At 35.9% G+C, this 11,655-nt stretch overlaps 1 protein-coding gene across 1 annotated transcript; it reads left to right on the forward strand.

The window, feature by feature from the left end:
- Positions 1 to 1,677: 1,677 nt before the first annotated feature.
- Positions 1,678 to 2,349, forward strand: LOC112170946 (metalloendoproteinase 5-MMP). Its single transcript, XM_024308211.1, has one exon. It carries the CDS (start codon positions 1,678 to 1,680, stop codon positions 2,347 to 2,349), a length of 672 nt encoding a protein of 223 aa, XP_024163979.1.
- The last annotated feature ends 9,306 nt before the right edge of the window (positions 2,350 to 11,655 follow it).

An 11,655-nucleotide genomic window follows, 5' to 3' on the forward strand; every position in this document is an offset into this window, starting at 1 on the left:
TTACAAACCATAATTAAACAACATAAAGGCAGTAACATCAAGTTCCAAGTACAAACAGAAGTTAGAGTTATTAGTTATTACAAACTAAAGTTAAAGCAGTTCATACTTGAATGAAACCGGAAGGGAACAAAAACAAAAACAGAAAGTTGGGTCACGGAGAACTTGCTCCAGCAGCATAACAATTTATTTCAAAAGCTTGTTCCATTAGTCCGATTTCTAGCAGCAGCTGCAACCTACTTCATCCCTCAGAGTCAGACACTTGGGTCACAACAGAGTCTAATGAAAACCAAATCAAACAATCACAAACTAACACAGATAAATATATTCAAATTAACAACTAGTGTAAAGTCATTATCAAAAGTTCAAAACACCCATTAATACCATTATCAAACACTGAAAGTTTCAGTCTTTATCAATCATTATCACACAGTCATTGTCAAAATCGAAGAAGCAAAACCAAGTACAGGAAAACAAACTGAAACCAAAAGCAGTCGAACCAAAATCAAAAACATTTCTGAAACAAGTACAGGAAAACAAACTGAAACCAAAAGCAATTGAACCAAAATCAAAAGCATTTCTCAAACAAAGAAACTGATGCTCTACTGAATTTGTCAAACTGATTCTCTCATGGTCAAAATCGAAGAAGCAAGGGAGTTCCACCTACCGAAAGCCCGAAACAGAAACAGAAATTCAAAATCTAAGCAAGCAAGTCTCCCTACCGAGGCCATCCAAAGACAAGATCAGACGACATCCTCGGCGGCGTTAGTGGGAGTCCTTGGTTAGAGATCGACGGCGTCCTCTGTCGGAGATCGACAGCGTCCTCGTTCGGGGTTCAACGACGTTCAACGTTCTGAGAAATGAGAAAGTGAGAAGTGAAAAACTGAAGAAGAAGAAGAAGAGCGGCTGTCGAGAGAGAGAGTGGTCAAGGTCGAGAGAGATGTGTTAGACTCGAAATGGGGCTGACTAAGTCAGCTAGGGTTAGAGAATAGAGAGAGTAATCTAGTGCATAAGAGAGTATGTGTAACCTGTTTTGCACCAATAACAAATCGACAACCATTTAAAAATAATATTAATTTAAGAAAAATACTTCAGTACATTAATGTACCGATACATCAAGTAGACTAGGTTCAATACAGATGTAGACTAGCTAGGTACAAGGGTAGACTAACTCCATGCATGTCTACCTCTGTATTGAACGTAGTCTATTTGATGTATCGGTACATTAATGTACTGTAGACGATCCCTTAATTTAAATAAAATAACATTTATTTTATTAAATATTAAATATTCTGGCGGTCCGGTTTTTTCCGGTCGGTTCACAAGGTAAACCCGGTCCGGTGCGGTCAAGTCAATTTTTTCCCCCTGTTTCATCCGATTTGGTCCCCAAGCAGCATTTCCGGGACGGTTCGGCCGGTTTTTGGCCTCCGGTTCGGTTTCTGCCCGACCCTACCAAAAAGTATTTAGCCCTAACCTTTTATTATTTACCTCTTAATTATTATTGGTACCTATGTACTGTTAGCTAAATTCTTATAAGTAGGGTGTTTATGTAGCCTTGAGAATTCTCTGACTTGTGTTGGTGTACCTATACTCTTCGCCAGGTCCACTGCAATCCAATGGCCGGATATAGTACTTGTACCCTTTGTTGTTCTTATGGGAGCTTTACTTCCCCGCCTAGCAATGCAGGCTTCAATAGCCGAGTCCCGTCAGTTGCATGAGGCCAAGGCGGCCATAGGGGTTGATGAGCTTGGAACCTACCTAAGAACCTTTGGATATCTTATGAAGGACTCCAATGATAAGCAGCAGCAGCAGCAGCTCTTGGAATCTGCACTAAAGATGTACCAGAAAACCTACCACTTAAATGTTACTGGAAAGCTCAATTCCGAAACAAAGGAACTGATAAACACTCCACGACGTGGACTGCCTGATCATAATCTCATCAATGGTAGTGTTCAAATGGGTTCCTATCAAGCCTTCTTTAATCTTGGACCTACAAAATGGCCACCTACAATGTACCATCTCCCATACAGAATCTCTGCCAGAGATGAAACCCCAATTGGGAACGACGCTTTGGCTCAAGCATGTGCTCAGGCATTCGGATTATGGGCCGGTGTTTCCAACTTTACATTCACAAGCGTTGGACTAGACGCCCCCCATCAACTCGACATTAGCTTTCGTCGGGGTCAGCATCGACATGGGAAACCATTTGATGGCATATTAAGGCATGCATTCTACCCCATGGCTGGACTTATGCATTTGGATGCAGATGAGAATTGGAGTTTGACATGGCCAAAATATGACCAATACGACTTAGTCGAGTATACCAGTACCCTTTGTTGTTCTTCGACTTAGTCTAATACCAGGTAGATGACCCTAATGCCTTGACCAGAGCAAAGCCAACTTATGCAGCATAATTCTTATCAAAAAAAAAAAAAAAATCTTTTGCAGCATAATTGATACAAAAAGTACCATAAGAAATAAAATTAGATAATCAAATGTCAAATAAACACAAACAAAGACCTGATATGAGCTAGATTTCAACAATTACAATACCCACAAATTCTCTCCTCATTAGTCATTACCATGTATGGATTGTGAAAACAACCTTTCTTACCAATCCGAGCTTTGTTCAAGTACTATGAGCTCATGTAGCCTTCCATTGTCGAGCACAGAAGTCAGACCACTTCCATCTCCATTGTTGTCCCTGACTTCCGCTCCCTCCATGGATCCACTGTGATTGCTGCTTCCTTCTGCATCAGTAATGCGTCTTACTTCCTGTGCCTCAATTGATCCATGGAATCGCCTGTTGAGAGATTTAACTAAGTTGTTTGATGCACTTTCTATCACTGACTTTAGAAGCTGTTCTCCAGACGATATCAATAGTCGACAAAATAGTTTCACATAGATACGGGAAGTTGAAGCAGGCCTAGCAGTAAACCGTGGAGCAGCTGGGCGATCTGGAATCTCAATACTGGGTACAGACAGCCTTGGATCTGAACCATTTGATCTCCCTATTCCCTAGAGAGGGATCAGTCTGCTTTGCACAATAATAGCCTTACAAACAGGGCAAGGTCACCTATTTGAAGCATGTGGTGTGCGATGAAGCCATGTATATAGACAAGGCCAGCAGTAAAGATGGCCGCAGTGTGTCATTATTGGGTCTTGTTCAGCTGGTTCATAGCAAATGTTGCAAATAAAGCCATTGCTATTAGATTCATCACCTCCATCCATGAGCTTCAAAATCACAAAACAAATCATCAACAACCATAGAAGTTACATCAATTGAAAAATGGAAAATATATTTCATATCAAACCTAAACTCGACCACCAACCGCTGCATCACTGGTCCAGCTCAGTGAAAGAACTATATAGAAGAAGGTTATAGTATTTGGCATGGTATGTCACCACAGAAATTAATTCCGTCAGTGCTTGTGAATTGTGATAGCGACGGTGCAATTTGCAACCTTGCGGTCGCAGTTTAATTTAAGGGGTGGTACAATTCAATGGGCTCTACAAAACAAAAGAACGCAATCCCAAATCGACACATACAACTTAGCAAACAAGCTTTTGGGAAAAATGGATTGTTTAGCTGCAGTTTGAACCTTTAGGTGTACAAGATTACTAAGCTACTTGCTTTCCAAAAGCTCTACCCGGCACCGCAGCTAACAAGGTTACCATATGATTGTAGAATTTAACAGCATGACATTACAAATGCATTGTATAAATAACAAAGATAGACTTAAATAACCACACCATGTATTGTATAGAAAGAAAATTACCGAAAACGTTGCATTAAAAGAATCTCAATCCAAAAACCAAATGTATAACTCAACCAATACATCCCGGAGCAATCCAGTGATCCTTTGTGTCTTTGTGGAATTTTATCAAACATGTGGTAGGCACTTTAGTACACAGTGTGTTCATCAAGAACAAAGTTGGTAAAATCTTGGTTTCATTTACGAATGTAGCACTGCAAATCAGTACAATAACCCTTAAGCTTAGGAATCTACAAATTTAAGTTGAAGCTCAGATTGCATTTGTTAAGCTAACAAAAGGGTCCAGCTTAAAACAGAGTTGCAATGCTAAAGTCGATGGCTTTTTCATTCAATTAAAAATCTAGGCAAAACCAAAGCTAAAGATGAATACTTTTACCTGCATATTCAAATGGGATTGTGTACAGTACATTAATGTACCGATACATCAAGTAGACTACATTCAATACAGAGGTAGACTAGCTCAGTACATGGGTAGACATGCATGAGTTAGTCTACCCTTGTCTCAAACTAGTCTACATCTGTATTAAACCTAGTCTACTTGATGTATCCGTACATTAATGTACTGAAGTATTTTCCTATTCAAATATGACAGCAAAATAGCCTAAAATTTCAATAAGGAATGTCTATACTATAATTATCTAAGAGAAGAATTTATACCTTGGTCCGATATGGAAGAGGTGATCCTTCAGAAAATGGAGCCAAAGAGGAGGCGTGTTAGTGAAAGAAAATGGCTTACAGGTTTCAGCTTTACCCTTTGAGCAAGTTCACCTTGGGTTTGGTGAACTGTGAACCCATTTTGGGTTTGGTGGAAGTGGAAGGGTCTAGAAAAACATTAGTGCACCGTTCAACTGTGACGGTAAGTCATTTTCTGCTAACTCAATCTGCTTGAAATAAAATGTCCACAAAAAGTCTACGTAAGTCACTCAGTGGTCATTTTCTGCTAATTGGCACTCAATTTAATTAATTTTCATTCAATTTAAATAAAATTTTAATGAAAAGAAAAAACAAAAAAAAGTACAGAAACGTTACCGTTGAATATTGCATTTCAAATACATATACTGTTATTGGCCCCAAAAAAAATACATTCACTGTTTGTAGACCCTTCCCCACGTTGAAACGCTCCTCCTACAAGTTGAGGTTGCCGAACTGAAGGATCACCAGTCCAACAAAACCAAGGTACAAATCCTTCTCTTTAACATGTCTATATCTGCTCCTCAATTACCTTTTGGAAATCTGGGACTTGAGGCTTTTGTTGTTTGATTCTGCTATCACATTTGAATCGAATGTATATAAAGCATCTGTCTTTAGTAGATTTTATTAACCCACTTCCTTGATTCTTGAATGTAACAAAGAAGGCATCGACTTAATTAGGTACGTATGAGTTTCATTCAACTCTGCTTTAAGGTGAACCCCATTGTTGGCTGAATCAAATGCCCTTTTTCTCAAAGATACAAACTTGCTGTGGCTTCTGGGAAGTATTGGGTTGAGTTCTATGTGCAAAAAGATTCATTCTTTTACAGTAATTATTATTGTTTCTCTATAAAAAGCAACAGAATGTATAATAACTGTGGCTTTTAAATCTGTATGCCTAAGTTCATGGGCTCATTGCAGTGATTTAGAGTGTTATTGTGGCTCGTTCTGTGCAAAAGATTCATTCTTTAACAGTGATAACAAAAACTGCACTTTGATCTTTGTTTTGGAATTGATTGATTGAATGACTGATTGGCTTTGTGATTTTCAAGCTCATGGAGACAGGGGATAGGGATATTGGCTTTAGATGCCATATTTGCCATCAATCAGCTGAACAAGGCCCCGTTGTTACACTTTGTGGCCACCTCTACTGCCAATCTTGTTCCTGTACATGGGTTCGACCAGTGCACGTTTGCCCGATTTGTGATGCCCGTTTGGATCCAAGAACTGGACTGCTTCCAATTAGGCCAAGTGGTGTAAGAGTTGCCACTGTCTCAGTTCCCAGTTTCATTGTAAAGTAAGTCAAATAAGACGAGATATAGAGAATGAATTTTCTGATATATTATTACACTCATTCTGTGGTGTATTTAAACATATTACAATCGTACTACAACTATTGTGTACTACTGTACTACACAACATATACAAGGTAAGTAGTTACAACAATATATTCCCTTGTAGTCTATTCCTAACAGGGAACGATGACTCACACTAACACTCCCCCTCAAGTTGGCGCATATACATCAACCATGCCCAACTTGCTTAGTGAGTCATAAAATGTCTTTCTGGAAACTCCTTTGGTAAGTACATCTGCAAGTTGCTCTTCAGTTGGAACAAAAAGAAAGCTAATAATTTTGGCATCTAGCTTCTCCTTTATAAAGTGACGATCAACCTCCACATGCTTAGTACGATCATGCTGTACTGGATTATGTGATATGTCAATAGCTGCCTTGTTGTCACAATACAACTGCATGGAATTTTTGAGTTTGAAACCCAGATCACGTAACAGATTTCTCAGCCACAACAATGTAAACTTAGACAGAAAAAACTATTAAATCGCTTCACAAGGAATACAGATACAATTGTATAAAAATAAGAACAAGAAATAAATTAGAAATGGATCATGAACCTTTAAACTGAATGGTCACTCAATCTAAGCCTAAGTCTTCTGCACTGCGTCTCAATATTTGGTATTCTTTGTATGGGCGAAGAGACTGTATTACCGAGAGCATATGAGAGAGTGTAGGGACCCAAGCTTTATATAGAGAATTGGATATTCTGTAACCTCCCATAAAGGAAACAATTCAAGTCCAAATCTCTATTGTAATTGCATATTATTTTAGGTTAACTTAATAACCATGTCATATTAGATTTCTCCATAATTTACGTGGATACACCATAAATAAAATATCGGATTAAAGTCTCAAGATTCTCCAATTACTTATTCTGTGTAAATTGGTAAGTTGTTGATGACTCGATGTAAACTAATGATAAAGTCCATTTTAGTCTTACATTCTCCCACTTGGACTATCATAAGTTTACTCAACAAGAATACCATTGTGATCAGATATAGTAATCAATTCTATAGTGCGCACAAGAGAATCATAATCTTTTAAAATCTAATTCAAAACTCTGTCAAAGAACAACCACAACATTGAGCCAAGGAGGAGCTTTATGTTCAACAGAACACAAGACCTTCATAACTACTAATGTTGCAACTGTAATCTACATGAGTTACCAAACAAAAGATATATCCGTAATGTACAAAGGCTCCTCCATGTATCAAAACTTTATGCCTTGTACTTGGTCCTCTTAATGGTTTTGAATGATAAAACCTCAAGGAAACACAAGTTTCCAATGAAACTCAGCTGTATGTGTTCCTTACCATCTTGATAGATTCCATATGTTGCCTCTGCAATACGAGAACAACTAAAATCAAATAGCTATTTATATTTCAAAGCACATAATGCTTTAGCCGAAAACAACACTGCTGCAGCAAGAAATAAACATAATACTATGGAATTTTAATCATGAAATCCTTGGTAGAAAACTTCATCATAGAGCAGATATCCCAAACCAAATCTCAACAAGAAAATCATCAATCAGAAGAAGTTAATAGCTCCAGCTGAGATTATGAATTATCTCATCAGAGAGTTCTAACCTTAACGTTGCCTTAAAAATTCAAAGACAACATGAACAAAGAAAAGACTTTGAATATTCATAATCTGTGGATAATAACCAAAACCTTCTGGCATAAGAACTCGAGTCCATGGAAAAACTTAATCCAATAAATCTGGGAATGCACTTTCAAGATAATCGGCAACTTAACAAAAACAATTGCTAAAGGAAGAACTGTAGGTCAGTAAGAAAGAAAGTACTCCCACTAAACCAAGGAAATTTAGAACTTCCACTAAAGAACATGAAAACAATCTTTATTCAGTGAAAATGGATCATAAAACAGATCACCAATTTCTTGATTTATCCTTACATAATAGCAATATCTAAATAAGAAAATTTAACTTGTCCAAAATCTATAAGATTGGGAAAACTTCATAGGCTATTAAATAATGTCAAAACTTAAATGGAATTTTTTTTTTTGATAAAAGTATCAGGAATATCTTTTCTCATGAAAACTTAACTTGTGAAAGTAAATCCTTATTCCCACTGTCCCTTATCAAATCCGAGCATCCATATGACCATGAAAAATGGTGAAATTGTGAAACCATAAATTACCAAGTAGTAGATTTTAAGCAATCAAGTGATAAGCCACACAATTCTTTTACAGTAAACGACACACATATGTCAAATACTTTCCCCTGTGAAAAAAAAAAAATTGTTGTCTAAAAACAAAACTTTCGTACAGACAATAAGACACATAAACAAGGGAACTCTGTAGCCAAATGCTCGTTAGGATAAAAGGTGGTGATGCTTTTTGAAATTTTCATGTCAATAGGCAAATCAAGTGTCATAATATAAACATGCTCCTTATTGCAATTTGCGTTTAGATCAAGTAACTAAGGAACTTAAACCGTGTTTATACCTTGAAAAATATACCATAACAACCTTGTCAAAACATGACAGCAATTTTCTTGACAAAAAAAAAATATATCAACATATACCAGATATATTGAATACCACTAAGCATCACATTAAACATGTGAATGATTCAAACAAATAGGTTTACACTCCAAGTACTTGGAAAATTTGCTATTGTAAATTGCCATGCTCAACTTAAACCATACTGATAATTTCAACATCCATGCCAACTTTAACGTTTATGCAATTTGCTAGTCTCACAGGCAATGGAAAAATAACAGACAGCTTAGCAAACAATTTAAATATAGTGATCACATCAAACAAGATGTACCGTAGTAAGCCCCTTTAGACAATGTCAAGCAACACCTGTGTGGCAAGAAGACATGACATTCTGAAGTTTCTTATTCACAAAACCAAAATGGATAAAAATGCTATTTTGCTAAGATCAGTCAACACCTTTAATAGCAAGAGGAAAAGATCTAGGCAAACCAAATGCATTTGCATCAATTTTGTGATGTGCTGTATGTGCAAGTTAAAGCCATGTAAAGTTTGAACCTCCTTTGGGAGATACAGTCATGAAATTGAAATGCACAACACAAGTTTCTTGATCTTATAACCTTTAAAATCAATGAGAGATCCTAGTGGCGGTTTGCTGTGTGCAACATGTACCACTAAGACACCCCAGAGATCTAAGATCAAAATTTGGTTCCAGAAGTTTCGTCGAGCACAAGGCTTGATGAAAGACACCAATTGTGCTTACGGTAAATTTTAACAAGACTTACTTTGGGAGATATTTTCTTGTTATTTAATTTTACACCAGCAAATTGTACACAATGATTATCAACATATGCAAGATATTCCAGATCATACAAAAGCACTAGAGATAACATATTCACTGTAGTTATTATATGATCATCACAGAATATATATCCTAGTTTTAAAATATTCAGGGTGCATCCCTGATACACTTTAAGCATCACTTGATAATCAATGATAAAAAATTTCAAGAGTTCTTGAAAACATACCTTAATTGTCTCAAATCATGTTCAGCAGATGCATAGATATAACCCTCATAGCATCCAGAAATCTTTACAGTCTAATTTCAAGGAAAACTTATCAAAACACTTTTCTTTCAAAATATATCACTTAGTCTAAGAAAATATTGACTAACAATGTAGAGTAGTCAAGTTCTCCTTTGCAAGATAATTCAAAATCAGACATTAACACTTTTATGCTAAACTTGATTTATTACACAGCGGAAAATGAATAGAACATATCTTTATCCAAGTTCATGATATAAATTCGTTAAAAGGACTTCATATCATACATCAAAAATAGCCTTAAAATATAATTCCACAACAATAAACTCATTCATATGATTAGTCATATGAATCCTTCAGCTTATAACAATTCTTAGAAGGAAAAACCAGAGGATATGCATTGAAGGAAATTGATGCATAATCATCTGAACTTCGTGACCCCAACTTGTGCATCGCACAATAATAGATGTGTATCCAATAACAGATACATTCATATGACATATTATAAACTTCATGAGTCAAGCATTTGTACCCATTTGTTGGCCAAATATGTCATAAATTATAAACTTTTAAGTATAAGATAGAGACAAGCGTCAACCAGACTTTGGTTTTATTTTCAGCTGAGAGCATGTAAAGAGAAAAAAAACACATATGCAATATAACCACTGAATGTATGTATATGAATACGTACGTACATAGCCTGACTAAAAACAAAACAATACAATACATATAAGGGGAATATGCATACATATGCATCACAGCTTGCCATGGAAACATATTCGGCATGTTCATTTTATGGTAGCAAACCCTTCACATTGGTTCTCAAAATATCATGATCTTCATTTGGGATCATTCCTTCATGTTCTGTATTTCCAGTGGAATTAAGCTACCATTACCCTATTAACTAGCACTTGGGTGACATAAACTTCACTCAAATAGCCGACAATTTTGAAGCAAGCAAAAACAACTATACTAGTTTCTAGTAATCATGCATGTAACTTACAATCATGCTCACCGTATAAAATAACAAATATTTTTACCGACAACAAAATAGATTAGTTCGGCCAAGTTTCTGCAAACAGTAATACTATTTATCATAAATAGTCCAAGTGCCTGTTATGCTAGTCATCCTCTATAAAAGTACATCCACTGCCATTTGCAGTTTCACGTATAGCAGAACTCAACATTGCACAAAAGAATTTTCAGAAATCCTTTTAAATGTCTAAAAACATACTCTTGATGGTAAAAAAATATCGTCATTAGTCTTGAGGAAATGTGGTTTCTTCATTTTGTAATATAACAATTAATCAACAAGGAGAACCTCCACAATCAATTTTTCAAGACATTATGAAGAAAACCAAGAGAGATCCAAGTTTCCTTACAACTACATCATAGAAAGGAAGCCTGACATGCAAACTTTATCATGTAATTACCTCTAACAGTAGAACAAATAACTAGAAGATATATATTTTACTCATGCATATTCAAATGTACGTTGGATTGCAAGTTCCACAATGATCCTCGGTAAATACATGAAGAATTCAAATTTGCAGTGGGTAAGAACATGTCAATGATCTTATAATTTTGATTGACAATTTATTTATGTCCCAACCCCGGATATAATCATGTACAAGACAAAATTCAATGAAGTCCCAAAAATTAGTAATTTCAGTAGCCACAGTTTCAAGAAATCAGGACCTAGATTTGGTCTTTCTTATAATGCATTCTTGATAAGGCATTACTTCCTCAGTTACCAAGCTATCAATTAGTCCATCTATTTAGTCATACACATTTGCAATCATGCTTATAAACAACATATAATACCTGAACAGAATATTCATGTGTAAAAGAAGCAATCCCTATGCAATTGCAAATACACAATGGCTGTTTGCCCAAATTAAGATGATCAATTCGTACTGTTTGTCAGAAAGTGTAAAATGCAAATATGCGAGTGTTGGCATGAATATACTATATTAAAAGATCCATAGTCATAAGCCTTGCCAAAACAAGGACATGACCTTATGTATGATTGATACATATATAACTCCTGCGTTCTTCAAAATAATGTAGGATTGAACTTAGGCCAAAATCTCAATCAACCAATTAATTACTACTGTTCTCAGTAATAATCAAAAGCATCAACAATCCGTATATCAATATTGATACAAAACTAATGTTTATATTAAACAAGCTGCTTTAATCGCAAGATACGATTGCATCAATAACAATCAAATACACAGCATGTAAATATTTTCAATCGGTTAGAAACCAAATTAGGATACTTAGCCTTAATAATTATCTGATAAGGAGAATAAAAAAAAAAATCTAGGCTTTCA

Source organism: Rosa chinensis, chromosome 6 (genome assembly GCF_002994745.2).
Source record: "Rosa chinensis cultivar Old Blush chromosome 6, RchiOBHm-V2, whole genome shotgun sequence".
Lineage (NCBI taxonomy): Eukaryota > Viridiplantae > Streptophyta > Magnoliopsida > Rosales > Rosaceae > Rosa > Rosa chinensis.

Bases quoted from the DNA above. Each gene is read 5' to 3' on its own strand.
- LOC112170946 (XM_024308211.1), top strand. From the start codon at position 1,678: ATGCAGGCTTCAATAGCCGAGTCCCGTCAGTTGCATGAGGCCAAGGCG.